The sequence below is a fragment of the Trematomus bernacchii genome, unplaced genomic scaffold, assembly GCF_902827165.1.
Source record: "Trematomus bernacchii unplaced genomic scaffold, fTreBer1.1, whole genome shotgun sequence".
Lineage (NCBI taxonomy): Eukaryota > Metazoa > Chordata > Actinopteri > Perciformes > Nototheniidae > Trematomus > Trematomus bernacchii.
This window is the reverse complement of record NW_022987910.1, coordinates 4,774,866-4,796,798: the sequence shown is the minus strand read 5'-3', so window position 1 is coordinate 4,796,798 and position 21,933 is coordinate 4,774,866. Positions and strand designations below refer to the sequence as shown.

The 21,933-nt window shown below is 41.3% G+C and overlaps 1 protein-coding gene across 1 annotated transcript; it reads right to left on the bottom strand.

Annotated features, from left to right (window-relative positions):
* Positions 1 to 2,616: 2,616 nt before the first annotated feature.
* On the bottom strand, positions 2,617 to 4,505 carry si:dkey-202l22.3 (7 transmembrane receptor domain-containing protein). The gene is made up of 3 exons (XM_034115317.1): positions 4,043 to 4,505; positions 3,361 to 3,758; positions 2,617 to 2,844 (listed from the first exon to the last, which is right to left on the bottom strand). The coding sequence occupies exons 1-3, from the start codon at positions 4,503 to 4,505 to the stop codon at positions 2,617 to 2,619; spliced, it is 1,089 nt and encodes a 362-aa protein (XP_033971208.1).
* Between the last annotated feature and the right edge of the window lie 17,428 nt (positions 4,506 to 21,933).

Here is a 21,933-nt window from a genome sequence, read left to right as displayed (position 1 = left end):
TGACATGTGTCTGGTTTATAAAACAAGAGGCCACAAGCAAGTCTAACTCTTCACTTTAAGGAGCTTTGTTTGTTTATCTGAATATGAAGCGAATGAACTGGTCCAGCTTTCAGCCTTATCCAAACAGCTGAAGTGGTTGTGAAGAATTGTCAGACTTATGGTCTTTAGAATTCCAAATAGGGGCAAAAAGCATCTCTTTATCTTGGGTCTATTTGTTGTGTTTTCTTTATTCTTATTTACGACAGTCGCGTTTTAGCAAGATTTCTCTCGGTATTAAGGCATCATCTGCTTGTAACTAATGACTAGACTGAGGCAGAAAAATGGTGGTGTAATATTAGATATTTACCCCACAGTGCAATCACTTTGTTTTGATTACACTGCAGAAGAGGATTTTTCTTTGTTTTTGTTTGTGCTTACAGACTCACTCTGTTTTTAGAGTCTAATATACCGTTACAGTAAAATCAATGCTTTTGCAGAACTGATTAAAAACAGTGCAAGGTATGTTTCCTCTTTATCTGTTACTTTAGGTCCTTAGGTTTTTGATTGCTTATAATCGCTAGTATTTCAAGTCCAGAAATACTTAACTAGAATATTTCAAATCAAATTGAAAGGTCTTTAACTGTGGAATGACAATGTGTTTGGAATCATGGCAACAAATGAAGGTGAAATTCCCATTTTTAGAGACCATTTAAGTAAGAGCGCCTGGCCAAAAATGCAATTGAGAGCTGAACGCAAGGTTGACTTGGATGGAAAAGCCATGGTACCCAAACAACAAACAGCAAAGTAATCTGATTGTTGAGAGGGGACAATTGGCATCATCAGCGTTGGCTGGGGAGCCGGGGATTATTTTCTAAAACAAATGCTACACTACCACTTGGCTGACCGAACAAATTGTATTTTGGCATTTAAGAGTGAGCTGGTTGTTGATGATCTGCCCTGCACCTTGATCGTGTTTTGTCTATCCTTCCACCTAGCAGTAGAAAAACATGTATTGTAATTTAAAAGCAACAATAGTTATGTAAACTGTAGTACCTCAATAACCAGGTTAACTAAATCCGATGCCATGTAATACAATTTATATCACAATAGCAAGTTCTTTGGTGAATTATTTAACAGAAGACATATGCAAAAATATATTGAATAGTCAAGCTTTGGCACAGAAAGCATAAATCCTAGTGGATGGAAACTTAGTGTCTCATACTCTGAATATTATGTTTACATGTTTCTCGAGACAGAGCCCAGCCACTGAGATTGAAAGTAACATTTATGAATCTGATAAGAATTCAATTTTTTACAGAGAGGTCTGAAGGTCACTATAAGGCCGCATATTTTTTCTCCCAGTGCTGTACATATTATATCTGTTCCACGCAGGTCCATACAAACTAATATAAACTTACATACATGCAAATGCAATCATATTAATCCATGTGAACAGGTGACATAAAAGTGGAACCAAACCACAGAGAACAGCTACTACATAATTATACTAAATTAGCAGGCAACATTATTATTATTTTTTTAATATCTAATATAATCAAGGTGATGCAATATGAGAGATACACATCTTATTTTTAAGCAAAGGCATTCAGCAGCAGGGATATGGAAAAACCATCTGGTATCTATATGTCTACAACGGCCTGCAATCCATGTCTGGTGAAGAAGAGTTCATGGTAGGGTCGGCTCCCTGAACATTTACTGTTTAAGTTAAACCAGGCCCCGCAGCCCCTGGCCTGAGCCTCCAGCATGTCTGCTTCACAGCTCTGCTGCCTGTTCAAGCTGCAGGATCTGCTTAGTGTCTATGCCAGCAGCTACACCGTCCAACAAAAACACAGGGATCCCAGTGGAATCTTCTTGATCATCATCCTGAACTACAATCTGGTATGCCTTTTTGTCACAAGTGGCCTTATTTAGAACTTACTCTGGGGACACTAGGACAAAATGTCACAGCATTCTGGAAACACATTGAGAAAACTGGTATGCAATGCAAATTCAGAACAGACTCCTGATATTGCTGACAAGAGTCGCTCATCGTTCGTTCAGGGATGTGAGTTAACAGCAAAAGTGAACTGAAGCCAATGGTCAGTGTGTCGAGCCAAGAAGCCCTTAACAAAAAGGTTGCTTGTTTATTCAAAGTGTATTAATATATCACTTGTTGCGTGTCCAAATAACATCAAATCTGAATCTGCGTGTCCTTGGGTCCACACCAGCCTGCCATGAGTGATGAAGGTAGGATTAACGGTTCTTAAGCTATCAGATGGAGAGACGGACAGATGGAGACAGACGGACAGACAAACAGACAGACAGACGCACAGACGGACAGACGGAGAGATGGAGAGACTGACAGACGTACGGAGAGACAGACAGATGGAGAGACTGACAGACGTACGGAGAGACAGACAGACAGACAGACAGACAGACAGACAGACAGACAGACAGACAGACAGACAGACAGACATATTCCTTGCTTTTAAGTACAATGAAGCGTTTGCCTTGTTTTCCTGAACTCAGGCCTTAAGATGGTTGTTAGGGGTGCAGCCGATAGCTTGTGGGCAAGGACAGGGCTCTGGGTGTCAGGCGATGCTACAGCAGTTATATCAAATAGGGCACAGCCTAAAATCAGCTCCTGGACGACACCCTCTCCACCATCTCCCTCTGATGATGACGACAGGGACAGAGGTAGCCTTTCAGGTGCATGCGCACCTTGCTGTGCAGTGAGGCGTAGATAAAAGGGTTGTAACACGCAGAGCTCATAGCTACTAAATGACAGCAGACTTGTAAAACATTTATGTAGCGCTTCCCTATGATGTGGAAGTCTGGGTCCAGGTCCAGCATCAGGGTCAGCACCTACACAGTGACATGGAAAAACCTGGCTGTATTTACTTGTATTTACACATTTCTGCAACCATTTGTGATTTGTGTGTAAGCACTCTTTGGTGTTTGGAATGTGGCTCATTGTTTGTGTAATCCTACTGCAATGAAAGGTCTGAGCTATTCTACCATGATGATAAAATCCTCGGTGTTAGTTGTTTGCATTGCTCATTGCAGACAGTTCGTTTTGTGGCCATGGTGTACCTGAAAATAAGGTTCTGTGGTTAATGATTTATAACATTCATTATCTTATTGTCAGTTAAAGATTTTCCCCTTTTCATCTTTTTACTGCCGTTGAGTTTGTGCATTTCCTAGTAGATACCTAGGAAGAATTGACTAGATCTTCCGCCAAAGCCCTACTCCTGAATCAAGATTGTAATCAAAATCCATGTAGCAGGTTATATAAGGAGCAAGAGAGAAGAGTAGTCGAGCTAAAATTGGCTCGAAGTTTGGCTTCAGTTAAGAATTTTACAGTCTGGACCAGGGACTCACCTGCAGAGGCAGCCAACACAGGGCGAAAGCCAGCACTGAGGCCACCAGCAGTGAGAAGGTCTTCCTTCTCCTCTGGCTCCATCGCTGCTGGCTGTTTGATGGCTCCCCAGGCACTGAATAGCGTTTCAGGCTAACAGTGATGGCACAATAAGATATGCTGACTGACAGCAACGGGATCATATAAGAGGCAATGAGAGTGAAGCAGGAGTAGAGCAGCCGCAGATTGCCAGTATGAGGCCAGAATTCTTCACACACTACGAGGTTGATGCCATTGGGTCGCAGGTCCATGTAGCGTGTGTAAAGAGACTGAGGTGCAGCCAGGGCCAAAGATAAAAGCCACACACCCAGACTCACTGCCCCACAACTCCACACAGAGATCCTCCTCCGTACTGGGTGAGCTGAGACAGGAAGGAAAAATAGCATGAATGAAAACCAAAGCAATACAGAATTACTCATATTTAAACAACGATAAAATGTTAGATTTGCATTGTATTTAACATATTTTAAATAATTCTGAAAACCAAAGTATTTGTGTTCCATATTATGTTTTTTTTTTTATCATGCATTCATGTCTTTTTTGATAACACCATTTGGTTGCAAAGGAACACATTTAAAAATCCTGCAAATAGCATGTTTATTAAGAAATTCTCAAAAAATAAACAAATAATGTAATATCCCTTACCCACAACAACGTAGCGATCCACAGCAATGGCAGTGAGTGAAAGCACAGATACGAACACTGTCGCACATTGCAGCAAGGGGACCAAATGGCAGAGGACTCTTCCAAAAGCCCAGCCACGACTGTCGAAGGCATAAGACACAGTCAGTGGAACACAAGTCAAACACATCAGCAAGTCTCCAGCTGCTAAGTTACTGATGAAAAAGTTGGTGGCATTGTGTAGTTTTTTGTCAGACAAGATGCAAGCCAACAGGAAGGAGTTTCCGACACCAGCCACGACCACTACGAGGGAATAGAGTGGCAGGAAGAGAGGTTTGAAACGTAGAAGAAGCTCTATGCCTATGAACATGTCCAGGGGGTCGCTGTGGTTGTATCCTTGGCTTTTGGTGCCTTCTAGTCTTTCTTGTCCTGTTTCATGGCTTGTGTTACCGTCAACACCTAAATCCCCGTTTGTGAAGATATCCATGTTGCTAGAGGCCAACCTTGAAATAACGAAGAGAGCATAATCAACAATTAATCAATAGTAAAAGAAGTAATCAACCTCACATTTCTGGTTATTTTGAGATTACAATGACAATCAATATGCTTCACCTGCACATGTCCTCAAGGGTATTCATTTAATCAAAATGTAATCTTTCAGAGAATTCAGCGACACTTTGATCTATAACTTTCACATTGATTTCCTGTTGAACACTGAAAGAAAAAGCTTTTTATTTCTCATTTTGAGGACAAAGTCAAGTCAAGTCAAGTGGAGATAGAGAACATCTATATACAGGTTTTTTTTATTATTTGAGCAGCCTATACCATTCTAATCACAACCATTTTAATTTTGCAGCAAATCAAACCTCAGTGATTAATATTTCAAGCACTGCTTAAACCAAAAGTGATTGAATGGCTAGACAGGTCTACTACAAGAGTTTAGTACTGTCCCTTTAAAGACTGGGCTAGCATGTTAAAGTGCAAAGGCTACAAACAATTTGGACAGGAGCAATTCATTTGCAAGTGTAGTATCTCCCACAGAAACCTCCCATAGTCACGGAGCTTTTGTGGAAAACCCTTAACAGGCCTATTTAAAAAAAATAAGGGGATGTCATTAAAGGTCCCATGTCATGGCCATTTCTACTGATCATAATTCCATTGTTGAGGTCTACTAAAATAGATTTATATTGTGTAATTTTCCAAAATCACATTGGTTTCTCATACAGCATCTCTGTATAGTATGTGTATTCACTCTCTGTCCTAAACGGCTTGTTGGAGCTCCTGCCCCCCCCTCCCTATGAGCCCATGGCCGTCTGCGAGACAGCGAGACACAGCGAAACCAGCCCGAACACACACACACACCCGCAGCCTGGCTGGGAGTCTGTGTGTGTGCTCACACACTGACTCACAGCCTCGCCGTGTCTCAGGGAGGGAAAATATTGAGTGTGTGTGTGTGACGTAACGGCTCTGCGGACGTAACGTAACGGCTCCACGGATTGGTCCATTTGGACCAATGGGTCCATTTGGGCATGGGCACGTCACTGTACCCAGGAAGAAAACAATGGAAAAAGAGAAATCTCCAACGAGGCGTTCTGGGGCAGCATAGACAGGTATTTTCTGTGTTAGAGTTTTACTCGCTACAGGGTGTACTTTGAGGGTTTGTGACTTTGCAGACCGTTTACATGCATAAAAACCTTCATAACACACAATGGGACGGGTAATAACCGGAAAAGCATGACATTGGACCTTTAAGCTTCGTTGGTGGTAGGCTACAACTTGAGCCCTGTGAATGCTACATTAGCTTGCTAGTTTGCAATGTCCCAAAGGAAAACATACAGCTAGCACTGGATTACTTTGATACTGAAGGAAACTCAAACATTTGAGGATTTTCAGTCAAGTTCTGGAGTTACACGGATTTATGGAGGTTTCTTTGAGATGGTGGAAGTGATATTCGAGAAGTGTAAGTCATTCTGCATGTAAAAATAGAGTATGTGCGTCGTGTGTTCAAATTTGACTGAGACTGGTACTGATCTTTCTAATAATCTTTAAAACCCCTGGTGTTTGGTCTGAGGCCTTTCAGCTTTTGTATGGCTCACCACAGTAAGAAAATACGTCAAGAAAAATATTGTTTTGATCCAAAAGTCACCACAGAAATGCTCCGACTGATTGTTTGTGATATGCATAGCTTCATTTGATATAATAATTTCGTTTATTTATTCCTTTGCATGCAGTTGCTGTTTATTTGAGTTTAAATGAAACTGTTCTGGAAAGAGGTGAATTCTATGAAGGTAGATATGGTGCAAAATGCGAGAGCGTGTAAAACCTGATGTGAGCACTTGCAGAAAAGAAATCTGAGCTTGTGTGCATACATTTACACTTGTATAAAATATCCATGTATCTGTGAACCACATTTGAAGTCACAGAAGAAAAAAAAAAAGTTTTGTAGCTTGTAGAAAAAAAATGAACTTAGTGATGCAATGTTCACTTGCAGAAAAATATATTTTTTTTAAATATATTTTCCATTACAACTGCAACTTGATTATTACAACCTCTCAAATCAGTCATTACAACTTCACGAATCTGCTCTGTGGCAGTATAAATCCACGAATCTGCAGCCTTGACTTTTGCTACACTTCTTGCGATGAATGTGTCGCAAAAGTAATTTTCACCTGTAGATGTGGGGGGAGGGAGGGGGGTTGGAGCGAAGGGGCGGAGCTATCAGAACGACGAGGCTCGGAAAAGCGCTGGTGTGAAAGCCCACACCAGCGCTTTTCCCTTTCTAGCTCCTAGCTAGAGCTTTTCTGGTTCAGCTCCGGTTTCCCTTTTCAGCTCCCGCTCTGTTCACACCGCCCAGCTGCCGCTGCTGCGTCATGACGTCACCGTTTACATCGCTGATTTTCTCCCCAACGGAGCTCACAACAACAACAACGGGGGGGGGGGGGGTGGGGGGACGACTGCGTCACTGTCTGACGACTGCGTCACTGTCTGACTGTCACACAAGCAGCTGATACATATCCCCAGTTCCCCTTAAGTGAATGTGTGTCAGTCTGAATTGACGCTGTTTGGCATCACAACGCTGTTATGAAAGTTTCTCTGGTATAACATGGGTGATGTTTGAAGTAAGAAGATATGATTCTACACTATATTGAAGTAAACATGTATTATTTTGAACTGTTTTAGATAATCACTTAGAAAAAGAATGTTATTCTCACTTTTAAATTCACTGGCTCAGAGATTCTGTGTTTCAACACACCAACATCCTTATCATCCCTAAAAGCCAGATGCGGTCATTAAGTCGTTAAAGACACATCATTAAATAGGTGAGGAAGAGTTTAAATGTCGGAAGGAGGGAAGGTTAGGTGAAAATATCCCCTGGGAAAGGAATGTAGAGTAAGATAAGGTAAAGATAAACATTGACTTTTGACCTTATGGAACTTTATGGTCCGAACTCTGATTGAACCAGACCAGAAGCGAATCCAGCCAATCAGGACACTTGGGGGAGGTGGTCAGCTTAAACAGCTCCTCCCCAGGGGTTCTCTAATTCGCTTGGGAGAAAAGTGGGAAGGAAGAATCGACAAATCTCCGCCCCAAAGACAGATAGAAATACTGACGTTTGTGTGTGTAAAATTGCTTTTGGGTTTGGTGAGTGGCAGGTCCTGAGAACTGTGTCCGTATCGCATCACAAACCTGAAGTCCAATTTCTTTTTGGTTTGATGAGTTGGCGGGTCCTGACGCATTTGTCCGCATCGCATCACAAATCTAAAAGCCCGGGGTACCCGGAGTACTCTGTATAACTTGTATATGTGTTTGGTTTCCTACTAGAAGTAAACTCAGATAATTTGTTATAACTTTGATTCCGGTGTTTTCAATTCCTTTCTTAATTTAATAGAGATCCAGCCTCATCCAACGAACGGCGCGTAGCAGAGGTATTCTACTCCAACATGTTAGCATAGCAACCGAAGAGGGGGGGGGGGGGGGGTGCTAGTGGATCGCCGGAGCTGTATTAGATTAACATTAACATGCTTATTGTAGTTGTAAGTGCACTGCCTTGCGGCCTGTAGCACCATATGTGTGGGCTGGACCTGTATTTTACAGGAAAGGAGTGAGCAGAGGGTAGAATTGTCGATTCTTGTTCTGTTTGCTGTGACTATCTTCCTCACCCTCTCAGACTTTCAGTTGCGTGCGCTACGCTACCATGGAAACCAAACAATGGTGTAGCTGTATTAAAGTCCGAGTGGAAACAGTTCTGAGTAAATCTGATTTTGTCAGAAATCGGGAGAAATGCGGGAGAAATATGACCCCGGGAGGAAACCGGGAGAGGGCAATGAAATCGGGAGTCTCCCGCGAAAATCGGGAGGGTTGGCAAGTATGTGTGTGACGGCAAATGCTGCGGCCGCAAGGCATTGTGGGGCAGCATTTTCTCCAATCCTTTCGGTTAGGGAGGTCCAGTGGTTCCTAGGCTAAAGGATCTTATAAAGGAAGTTTGAAACCTCCTTTCCTTTTAATTTAGAGAATTCGAACGGCACTTATCATGGCTGCCACTGAGGGACTTCCGGGTCATTTCACTCCGTTAGGAAGGTTCCTAAGCTAAATGGACTATTCGAATGCAACCCTGGATACAGCGTGGGAGGCGGGGCCTCATTCATTCCTATGAGAGTTGCTCATTCGCGCATGATGATAAAATGGCCCAACTTTTGAGAGAGCGAAACGTCACAGATTACCCGGCATGCCTGAGAAGTACCCGTATGTGCGCTCATAGCGCATGCACAGCTTTAACAATGCTCGTTCACATCAAGCACGTCAATTTGCGTACACGTAACAGCACTGCACGTTCATGACAGCATGGTAATGGTTTGTTATTATGATAGATTTGATATTAACGAGGCGGCAGTTAGCAGCTAGCGGTTAGCTAGTAATTATGCTAATTTACACATCAATCGTTATGTACTTTTATATTACGCTGTAACAGGATCTAGTGATATCCAAGCAACAGAGCTTCATTTAGCATGAAAGAATTATTGCACTGTATATATATATATATATATGTATATATATACAGTGCAATAAGCTTCTTAGTGCAATAAGAAGCTACAGGGACGTTAATCTACGTCGGTAATATTAACTTTATTTAATACAACATGTACGGTACAAGATTTAATCATACAGCCCATGTAGTATAATATTTTACAAATGATGAATTACAGCAAACATGTGCAATATATCCATTATTACAGCTCCGTGGGCTGGCAGTAAGGCGATATGGGTCCGTTCTTATTGTACATCCATGGGTAAAGATAAACGCATGTAGTGCTGAACACTTAACATGAACGTGGCGCGGTCCCGTGGGTTAGATGCGCGTTCATAATGCAGGGGGAAATAACTCTCAGAATAACGTTATTAGCACATTTTTACAACTTGAGGAACGAATGTTTTTAATAAGGGCTATACAAGTGTTCATACTGGGTAGTTTATTTAGTTTAAAAAAAATTATCCAACGATTTACAGACCACTCTTTCCCCATGTAAGTCAATGGGAAAAAGTGTTTCCGGGCCTGGCAACCAAAAGGAAGTGTAGTACCGCCGTTTGGCCAGCACGAATATTTTCATCTGAGTCCGGCGCACTTCCTGGGGGCTTGCTCTAGACCTCTAGACCGACAAGCCGGAGCTGGAAAAGCGCCGGTGTGAAAGGGTCACAGTCAGCCATACTCAGGTCGAACCAGATGACTGCGGGGCTAACGGTCCGTGTCGCTACCAGTCCACTGACATGGCGCGTCAATCAACGGTAAGTTTTGCCCATTCCTTCCCCAGTATTACTTTGAATATTATTATTGTGATTTAGGATTAAATCCGCTATGAAGACCACCGTTTTATATCGTGCAGTTTAGCGGCAAAATAACGTCAGTTAGCCAGCTAACGCTAGCTTTGTTGAATTTATGCTAGCTAAACAAGTAGTGGTTGTACTGTAGTCTATACAGCAGTAATTCATATATTATAGCCTACTGCTTTGGCACTAACGGTTGATAACCGTTTATGAAAATAAAACCAATTTAACTGTACTGAAATAATGACAAGTTTTATAATTGTCTTGGGCTCCTGATGTGTTTTTAAAGCCTTTGTAAATTATCCATGCTATTTTCTATTTAGAACGAAGACTTCAGAATCTTAAAATCCCTTGACATTTGTATGCAATTGTGCTAAATTCAACACTGGAATCAAGCAAATATGAATATGTTTGCATGACATTAGTTATTTATATTTTGCCATCACTTAATTATACGTTTAATACATTTAAGTCAAGCTAAGGTACATGTGATGGTAGCTAGTTAGTGCTCTTACCTGTGATGCCTCCTCCAAACAGCATAATAACCAGACTGTACCATTAAAACTACAAGTACCAGTTCTAGATCCTTGACTTTAGACAAACAATTCAAAAGACAAAATGTATTTAAAGACCAATCTTTATTTGAAGGTGCCTCTTAACCTGGGATATTAGTTATACAGTAATAGTATTGACAATCTAAAAAAAAACTGAGCAACTCAACGGTTCACTTTTATATTTCTTATTGTCTAAAGCATTTATTATTTTATATAGCATTAAGCATTTTCCCCCTCTCATATTCAGTGTGGACGGATTGAGACAGCGTGGTGTCCAGAGAGCTGCAGAGACTTCAGAGAGAAACCTCCGTGTGATGGACGTCCTGTCTGTTGGTTTGGCCGGAGAGGACTGAGGGTCTTTCCTCAGCGAGGAGGACCAGGCCTGATGGAGGAGCCCATGCTGGACATAGCTAATACCAACTGCACAGGCCTAGTCTGTCACTTTATTTGACTAAATGTGTTTACTTATACATTTAATAGGTTTACACCTTCTGTCCATATGTGCTTTTTATTTAAAACATGTTTGATTAACTTTTGGTTCACATTTCAATAAATTGTATTTGTATTTGCACTCCTTTTGTCCATTATTCTTACTGAAAATGTTAGATTACACATTCACATCTGACTGAAGATTGGCCCCATTTATTTGTGACGTTGCAAACTCTGCGGTACAAGGTACAGGTGTTGTGAAGCTCATGAAGTGAGGCAAATAGAAATAATCAGCTGATGGAGTGTAGATGTGGAAATAGGTGCATTCGATCAGCTGACTATGTTTTCACAATAAAAGTAGTTTCTTAGTGAATGTCCTGTACTGGTCTTAAAATCTCATAACATCAGCTTTGAATTTTCCTCTTGGATGTTCTTCTTGACCCTCAGAGAAGGAGAAAATGTTGAATCGTGTCTTTCAGGCATGTCCTTTCCTAACAAAAATTAAAGGAAACATAAAACATATTATTGCAGAACAAGTGTGTTATTTATGAAAGAGGTGTGTTTGTGTTTAGGGGCTGTAGATATAATTATTTTGTAATGTTTTATTTTATTTCAACAGTGAGCTACAAAGACAATCAGATTATGAATGAACAGTATGAAATTCATCAACATTGAAATATATTTTATTATCAAAATAATATTTAACTGTTATCAAAACTTAGTGCAACTGTAGAAGCTTGCTCTGTTGTCTCACTGAAATAATAACTTTTACCACGTTTTTTACAGACAATATTGAGAGATAAATAGTAGCAGTTCTCACTATGTGTTAAATAGCTTTGCCTTCAATACATTAAATTAGAAAGCTGACAAAGTAATATTGCTTGTTAACATCTAAATGTAACCCTTTGCATGGAAAAAACCCTCAACTTAACTGATGTGTAGGTGATCTAGTATTTAGTATTGTTAAATGGAATGTATATCAGTGTATTAAAGTCAATACTTCATTTATTTAAACCAATATCTTTCTTGATTCTTTGTACAGTATGAAAAAAAGAGTATTTGTACCTGTGCTGAAGTTCACTGCTGTGAGGAGTCCAGTTCTGTCTCTCACTCTCTGGTCCAGCCTGTCTGCATCACCTGGACACTTTAAACAAACAGATATATATGTAAAGAACCATGTGTACAAACAATATAACTTATTCTCTTCTGTTGAACATGTTGGATTGTGTATTGACCGAGTCAGGGTCCTTTTTATTTTACTGTAACTTTGGAAGTTGTGTTACCAATGCTTACTGTTTATTTGATACCAATTTGGTAATAGTATACAATTAATAAAAACAACAAGATTTGGGTTCGTTCTTCAGATATGACTGACGTTAACGTGTTGATTGATTGATTGAAAAGTTTATTAACAGCTTGTATATTGGGTACAGTACAGTACAGCTCAAAACATACAATTGTTAAGGGGATGCAGACCAGAGAAAGACTTTCGTCTTGTTTACATCAGGGTCCCCCATTTCCAATTCATCATATCATTTAAGACATATAAGACATATATGACATACAGATGGCTTATTTACAATTTACATACAGGTGGTTTTTTACATACAGATGGATTATTTACAATTTTCATTTTAGATTTCGTTCTAATACATCCTAACCGGACATTTAAGACATACCAAGTCTACAGATATACAGTTAGTAACAGAGTCTAAAATGCGAGTATATACATAGATGGGGGGGGGGAAGCTGTCCATTGTACGACAGGTTGAGATTTGTACCATTACTGGGGCCAGTTTTGCAATGCTTTCCCCCGAAGGTGCTCTTTAAGAGAGGTTTTGAAGGTAAGTATAGTTTTACTTTCCTTTACAGTTGTGGGAAGAGCGTTCCACCTTGATGTGGCATAATTGCGAAACGTGTATTCCCCTTTTTTTGTGCCAAATCTGGGTTTTACATGATTTGTGGAGCTCCCTCTGGTGTTATGATCATGGTATTCCTTGACCTTTGGGAAGAATTTTGACATGTACATGGGTACCATAGAGGTGTAGTGGATCTTGTAGACCAGGCCCATTGCAAGTAGCTGTACTCTGTCGTCTACTCTAAGCCATCCTAGGTTGTCAAAGTGGGCAGAGGTGAGGTGGGTTCTAGATGAAAGGTCAAGCAGTAGTCTGACCAGTTTATTTTGCGATGTTTGAAGTTTTGTTTTTAGCGCCTTGGAGGTGCTATGGTACCATGACGTGCAAGCATAGTCATAGTACCCTTGAATGAGTGCTCCTGCCAGAGTTTTCAGGGTGTTTTTGTTTACCAGAGAGGAGATCCGGTATAGGAATCTAGTTCTTTGATTGACTTTTTTTATTACATTGGATGCCATTTTGTCACAGGAGAGGTTTGCCTCAAGAATAGATCCTAGGTATGTAATTTCCTTCTTACTTGTGACAATAATGTCACCCACTGCAACTGAGAAGTCGTCGGATTTGCTGAGATTATGTTTCGAACCGAAGAGAATGGACTCTGTTTTACCCAGGTGTAATGATAATTTATTATCGGCGAGCCAGGTGCAGATTCTGCCGAGCTCGGAGCTGAGGGTTTTTTCAACCTGCAATCTGCTCCTGTCAGAGACCAGCAGGGCTGAGTCGTCCGCGAACAGGAACAAGTTGCAGTCACATGCTGATGACATGTCATTTGCATAAATTAGGAACAGTAACGGACCTAATATGCTTCCTTGTGGAACACCACAGCTCACTGGGAGGGGGGGGGACAGAGTACCGTTTACCTCCACCATCTGTTCTCTCCCCTCCAGGTAGGATTGCATCCAGTGTAAGCTCAATAATGAACCCCAGCTCAACCAACCATATTGTAATATCCAAGTAATCATCTTGAAATATGACATTAATAATTGTAATATACACACATCTTATTGTGAGGTTGATTTCACATACACTACTTCGACGTTAACTTGTCTACATACTTCAGCATAGCGGATTTAAATTAACCTTAGCGATGCATACAGTTCCTACCTACATAATAAAATATCTCTCTAAGTTACAAGGATGACCTTATTTTACCAACCTCAAACAGAAGCCGTTTGTTCTACAGTATTATCCCACTTAACGCTTAACACTTGTCTATTTCGTTTTAACCTTCATATTATATACAGTCTATGGTTTTAACTTGCAGGCTACGATTAGCATCGTTAGCACAGATGTAGCTACCACTCGCTTACAGGCTAACCCAAGCCTTAACATTCATTACGTAGATGATTAAAATCATAAACACATAAATAAGTACTCGAATTTCACTTACCGCAAAACCGCATTCATGCACCGTCTGTTTTAACCGCAGAGCGAGTCACAATAGTCCGATATAAGCATGAAGACACGGACCGTTAGCCCCGCAGTCATCCGGTTCGACCTGACTATGGCTGTGACTGTGTGACTGACCCGAGCCTCGTCGTTCTGATAGCTCCGCCCCTTCGCTCCAATACCCTCCTTGGAGTATCACCCTCCTTGATGAGAAATGTTAAAAGCTTTGCTGTTGGTTAATACTTAAAAACTCTATATCAACTTATATCTGAAAAAGCACAGGCATAATTAATAACATTAATATCTACAAACCATCTGGCCATTAGATCCCACTGGCATCAAAGTCGAATCAGGCCAGGAGCATAAAGGGCCAATGGTCCCCCCACCACTTCCCACCTACTTCCAGCACTCTTGCTCAGATCACAACCATCTTCTAAATCTGCCTTTATTTTCATCTTAAATAAAAATATATTGTGATGCCAAATCATGCCAGGGGCATAGGGGTCTAATATGGTGAGACTCATTGAATCTTAAATACACATTGTGAAGTTTTGTGACTGCATCTTGCACTGTAACAGACTTTCACAGTGACACCATCCTTTCACAGACAGACATATAAACACTTGTGCTATTTCTCAAAATGGCCTCTGTGGTGCTACAGCAAGTGTCTCCAGAAGCACATTTGGCAATAATGACACACACGCAGACTCCCAAGGTGAAAACCATACCAACTGTGCTTTCCCTGCAAGTCAAAATGTTTGCTGTGAAAATGGTCTATCTTTACTGTGGTAAGTGAAGATTTCAAAAACATCAGCTTTGAACAAAGAATAAGGCTGGTTACTCCAACTACCATGCAGCCCTGACATCTCTCCAAGCAAGCATCTCTTTGAGTTGTTTGTTGAATGCTAACAAATAAAAAGCCATCTTAGCCTTCTTTAAAATTACAGTTTGCTCAAACTCTACCAGCATGGAGAGAAAATTGACCTAAAGAACAAGTTTCACATCTTGAGAAATACACATGGGAGCTAGAGGAGCAGTGCCCATCCTAAACGGGTTGTTTGATGGATCTGTTACACATTAGAATTGTCTTTTTTATTCACCACATGTGAAGCACATTCTCATGCAGCTGGCTCGAAGTAGCTCTTCTCCACCATTCTCTGACCTTTAAGCCTTGGCAGTTAATGTAGAAAACAACTGCCTCCATCCTCTGAGTAAACCCTGCTTGCATTTCAAAAGATTTTCTGATGTGTTTCAGTCATTTTGTTAATGTCAACTTCTCTTTCTATTGACAAAAAGGTGGACAAATAGATTTGCTCTCTCCTGATGGATTTGTTATTTTGTTTCTGTGAAAATGTAGTTGAAAGTAGATATTGATTGAAAAGTACCTGAATGCAATGCTGTTATGCCGCAAGCTCTTCTGTCAGATGTTGCAGGTTTTCAACAGCACATGAACAAGCTAAAACTGTTTTTGGTGGACCAACCTGATATTTTTACTTTGTCGTAAACAGATTTTGTCCTGGTGTGTCAAAACAGAATAATGATGTAAATAAAAAAGTGGATAATGCTTCACCTATGTGATCACTTAGAGGACCCTTTTTTAATAGTTTTAAGATTTCTGGAAATGATCAGGAAAATGTGTTATGATTAAGAGCAACTTATCTGACATTTAAAAAAACAAAAAAGCCACACGCACCAACTGTGAGCTTTCATCCCAGCCTTAGGGAGACCTGACCCAGACTGTGCATCACACATCTACCTATTGTTACACGACTAAAAGCCAATATCACGTACCAGCTCTATAGTTCAGTGAAGACACTGTGTGCAATGTCTCCAAGGGGGGGCGTTATGCCAAACAAAGAGTCAGCCTCCCTCTGTGTTTTGAGTAAGGGTCACAACACGATTTGTTATTCCGCCGTAACATTCAGAAACAGCAGTCCAATTTGTTATGAGTCATACATATTGCTGCTTGCTTATTCAAAAAGGAAACTGGGTCAATTTCAATTGTTTTGTCTTGTTTGTTTTGAGAGCAGTCATTCTTTCCCTGACCAGACTTTCCAGTTTGAAGTTATATCTCAGACGTGGGCTTTGGAAAAAGGTATCTGATTGTGATTATTTTTCACTGGTATTGCAATTCTGATATGAATCACAATATTGAAGGGAATGATGATTGTCATCATTCCTTTTTTGTGGTCTATGATTTGTAGGCTTGAATGTCTCTGCAGCATCACAATACTTACACATTTTGCCTCTAACATATTTTCCCCTTCTGCAATTTGGCTATTGCACTAGCCCATATTTGTTTATTTGGTTATAGAACTAGTCCTTAATTGGGTATTGCATTAGTCCATATTTTGATAATATTCAGATTTATTTTTCAGCCTGATCTAGCCAATTGCGATGCAGCTTGATACTGAACTGAATCGTTTTTTCGTATTTTTTGACCATAGAATATAAGCATCATTAGATTACTGAAATGCAGAGAACCTTTTATAATTCAATTTGAATATTCTTGTTACATCCCCACTAGGGGATGAGGAAAAGCAACATGCACCAGTTGGAATTGGTAATAATTATAAGGAGTTTATTAAATAACAGGATAACAAAATGGAAGGCACGCAGCCTGAAACAAACAAAAGGGCCAAAAGGGCCAAAGGGGCGCAGGTTTAAATGAGCAACCAACCAAGGGAGGACTCTAATAAGAGAGCCTAATTACACACAAATGAATAGATAGTAATAAACAAAATAGCAACAAAACAACCCTCACTATCAAAGTGGTACACACTAACGAAAGGAGACTGTAGGAAAACACAGCTATACTAACGGACAACAGTCAACGTAATTCTAAACTAATCTATAGGCAAGGCAAGGCAAGTTTATTTATATAGCACATTTCAACACAAGGCAATTATTCAAAGTGCTTTACAAAAATGAAAGACATTAATAGCATTTAAGAAACATATTATGAAATGATATCTAAAAACACTCATTTAAAAGCAAAGATACATGAATTACAGTTACAGTGCAGTGTGAGATACACACATCTGAACGAACCCCCCTTTGGAAAATTATAATCTGACCCCATGGTACCTTTTAGTTTTCGCCGAAACTATTCCTCTTTTTATTTTTAAATGCACGTTAAGTTTACCTTGTCTTTCTAGGACTTTTTTGGTATCCTCCGTGAACCAGGGTCTTGAAACCAAAACTAATTCCTGTACCCGATGGTACCTTTTTAGTTTTCGCCAAAACTATTCCTCTTTTCTTTAAATGCACATTAGTTAAAGGGGACCTATCATGCAAAATGTACTTTTGTACGTCTTTTATACATGAATATGTGTCCCCGGTGTTCCAGGGAACTCACCAAGTGTCAGAAAACACAACCCTCTCTATTTTCCTCCATACCCAAATCTTTAAAAAAAAGGGGCTGATACAGACTGATCCAGATTTGAACACTTCTATGACGTCACAGAAGTGGCGCTACGGCTATTGGGCCAACTCTCCACCTATCAGGGGAATGTGGGGTTGGGCCACGGCCGGCCATTGCTGCTCGAAAGCGCTGGAGACGCTGTAGTACATATGCCAGGCCTGTAAGTGGCGCTGTAGTCTGCCACAAAAGCAGCGAAGAAGACATCCCGCGCATATGGTAACCATGGTTACCCTTCTGTTTATTCTCCGCTGTGGCTTTTTTTCTCCCTCCCCGAGGCAAGCGTTTGCTCCCGCTGCTTTAATTCAATGCAATCCCTCCCCGTCGAGGCAAGCACTGTAATTCTCTCCGGTTAGTCCACCAGCAGATGACAAACACCCACCTCTCCGCCTCTTCCAAGGAACGAGGGGACCGTGCGGCAGAGTTTCAGTTTCAGTTTCTTTCGCCGGTCAAGATGTCCGTTAAAGTTTCAATCTTCCGGACAAAATTAGAAAAGTGCCGGTCAAAGGTCTTCTTTGTTATTTATTGAGCTTTAAAACAAATGAATAACGACTCTATAGGCCTATAATAATATAATAAAACCATAGACTGTATATAGAATAAAACACGGAGGACGGAGATCTTTTTTTCTCCCCCTTTTGACTTGATCAGAGCACGGCTACCCTCTCCTGCAGGGGGGCGTGGTCTCACAGAATCAGCCCCGTAGACAGCAAACAGCACATAGAGCGAAATGAGGCATGGCTAAAATGCATGATCTGTTTGGTATTTTGAAAACAGAAACGTATAAATATACCTTATATAGGTATGGCCCTACAATATATCATTTAAATATAGCATGATAGGTCCACTTTAAGTTGAAGTTGTTTTTTTCTAGGACTTTTTTGGTGTCCTCCGCGAACCAGGGTCTTGAAACCAAAACGCCACACGTAGGGGACTTTAACCACCTACAAGGGGACTTCAACCCCAATAATGACTTTACTGTAACTACCTTTGGGGGGACTCAACACAAGGCAATTCAAAGTGCTTTACAAAAATGAAAGACATTAAGAAAATGGCATTAAAAAGCAAAGATAATAAAAGTTACAGTGCAGTTTAAGATATGAATATATCAATTAAAAGCAGCGGCAAAAAGAAAAGTCTTCAGCCTGGATTTAAAAGTAGAAAGAGTTGCAGCGGACCTGCATGTTTCTGGTAGTTTGTTCCAGATATTTGGAGCATAATAACTGAACGCTGCTTTACCATGTTTAGTTCTGACTCTGGGGACAGAAAGCTGACCAGTCCCAGAAGACCTGAGAGTTCTGGATGGTTCATCATTTAGCAGTAGGTCAGAAATGTATTTTGGGCCTAAACCATTCAAAGCTTTATAAACCAGCAGCAATATTTTGAAATCAATTGTGTAAAGACTTCAGAACTGGAGTGATGTGATCCACTTTCTTAGTGTTAGTGAGGACTCGAGCAGCGACGTTCTGAATCAGCTGCAGCTTTCTAATAGATTTTTTAGTGAGACCTGTGAAGACACCATTACAATAGTCGAGTCTACTGAAGATAAAAGCATGGACAAGTTTTTCCAAATCCTGCTGTGACATTAGTCTTTTTGTCCTAGATATATTCTTTAGGTGATAGTAGGCTGATTTAGTACCTAGCTTTCTGGCTTTATCTGTCTAATCACCACAACACTAAACTAAATACGGACCACACGAGTTAAGCACACTTAACAACAATGAAGAGCAAGTAACGAGAGGCGTCTATTCACACATCAGAGCCTCCCGACTGATCGTTGTCCACAGGCTTTGTAGTCGTCTCCGGAAGGTGTGCGCTGGATGTGCGCTGGGATTGGAGCGTGTCGGGCCCGGCATGCTCCAATCACATCTTCGGAGGCGGTGAGCAGCCAAGAACATCAGGGCAACCGCACAGCTCATTTACATAGAACACAGTCAAACAGAGTTAACAGGACCGGGGATGCGGCGGCCGTAACACCCCCTCCCTTGAGACAAAAACCCACAGGTTTTGTGAAGCCATACACCTTACAGTACGCATATGCAACACAACAACAAATCTACCTAATAAATACAAAACACATCACTAAAGCCTGGACAGAGCATCTGCAAACACATTCTCTGAACCCATTTTATGACAGATTTGCAGGTTGTAGTCTTGGACGATCAGAGCCCACTGCATGAGACGCTGGTTGTGGTTGTACATGCGCGACAGAAAAACGATGGGGTTGTGATTGGTGAACACTATGGCAAAGGGCTGGATCCGACATAAACTTCAAAGTGCTGGAGAGCTAACAACAAAGCAAGGGTCTCTTTTTCAATGGTGGAGTAGCTGACCTGGTGCTTGTTAAATAAAAAACCGAGGAAACGGCGGAGGGCACTCCTTGTGGCGGGTACAGCACATTCGGTCACCGCAGCAACCTTAGCTTCCACTGGTCGGACCTGGCCTTGCCCAACCTGCTTGCCTAAGTACGTGACCGTGGCTTTGCCGAATTCACATTTGGCCAAGTTTAAAGTAAGTGACGCCTGTGCGAGACGAGTGAATACCTGCTCTAGGATCTGCATGTGCATTTCCCAGGTGGGCGTGTACACAATGAAGTCATCTAGATACGTGTTACAGTTACTTATACCGGACAAGACTGTATTCACCAACCTCTGGAAAGTTGCGGGGGCGTTACACATACCAAAAGCCATGACAGTGTACTGTAGGAAGTGAACGGGCGTAGCGAAGGCGGAGATTTTTGATGCGCGTCAGTTAGAGGTACCTGCCAGTAACCTTTAAGCAGATCCAGCTTGCTGACATATTTGGCGGTGCCTAAATTATCTACGCAATCCTCCATCCACGGCAACGGGTAGCAATCTGACACCGTAACGGCGTTGACTTTAGGGAAGTCAGGAATAAACCGCGGAGAACCATCAGATTTAGCATCTACAAGGCATGGAGAGCACCATGGACTGGAGCTCTATGTGGCTAAACCATTACGTAAGAGATACTCAGCCTCCTGCTCCATGAGAGCGCGCTTTGTGGGGTTAGCGCGGTATGGGTGTTGTTTAATTGGCTTCGCGCCTTTGACATCGATGTCATGTTTAATCGCTGTGGTTTGTGTCGGGACATCGTGGAAAATACACGGGAAACGAGCCACTAGGCGAGTTATGTCATGCTGTTGCTCCTCAGGCAGGTGACTTATCATATCAGAGTTACATAGCCAGGCATCCGGCTGGTGATGTGAACGCATCACCAAACCGTCGTCGAATGGTTCGGAACTATCCGTGACTATAGTCTTCCGATATATATCAACGCGGAAACAGCGGCTTTTTGACTATCCAAAACTACAGGCTGGCTATCGGCGGCTGCTCGAGGATGATAGCGCTTCAACATGTTGACATGACATACGCGCGTTTTACGCCGTCTTTCCGGAGTACAGATAGCATAATCTGTGTCACTGAGGCAATCGTAAAGCTCGTACGGACCGAGGAATTTGGCAGAGAGAGCAGAGCCAGGAATGGGCAATAGTGCGAGGACTTTATCGCCTATTTTGAAGTGCCTATGGACAGAGGCACGGTCATAGTTACGCTTCATAACTGCTTGGGAGGCAGAAAGAGTTTGCACGGTCAAAATGCTCACGGAACTGGCTAGCGTAATCTAATACGTTTTTATCTGGAGGGGAATCAACCGACAGAAACTCATCGTGCAGGATTTGAAGTGGACCGCGGGGCATGTGGCCGAAAACGAACTCCGCGGGACTGAATCCTAACGTTTCCTGAACAGCCTCACGAGCTGCAAACAAAACGAAGGGGATTCCCTCATCCCAATTTTTTTAAAGGGCCCATGTCATGGCCATTTCTACTGATCATAATTCCATTGTTGAGGTCTACTAAAATAGATTCTTACATTTCAGATGTTAGAACTGCATCATTTATCTACATCACAGTAACAAGTTTGTCCGCTAACTAACCGAACTGTACCTACAACTGTTGTTATTTAGGTGCACTTGTGGAAACTGCGCCATGATGCCTACCGAAGTGGAAAAAGTCTGTTGCAAAGAAATTAGAAAGGTAGCCTAGCTGACAGTTACAACATTATGTAGCCAGCTAGCTGAAAACACAAACAGTAGCACACAACATTATATGCTAAGATATACACCATACATATTTGTCAAGTCAATAGACTATTATATGCCCTTTTATTTCTTCCTTAGTAATTGAATGTTTATTTTGTAAACCTTGCCATAGTTGTTTTAATTGCTAAACGTGTTATGTTACAAATATCTTACCTATAGGTTGTAACACGAATGAACCAAGTCCCAGCACCTATTATGTGCATGGTACACCACCCAGGACTAGAGCCAAACTGTCTCAACCCATAAACCCTGCAGAACCTCCATAACATGTT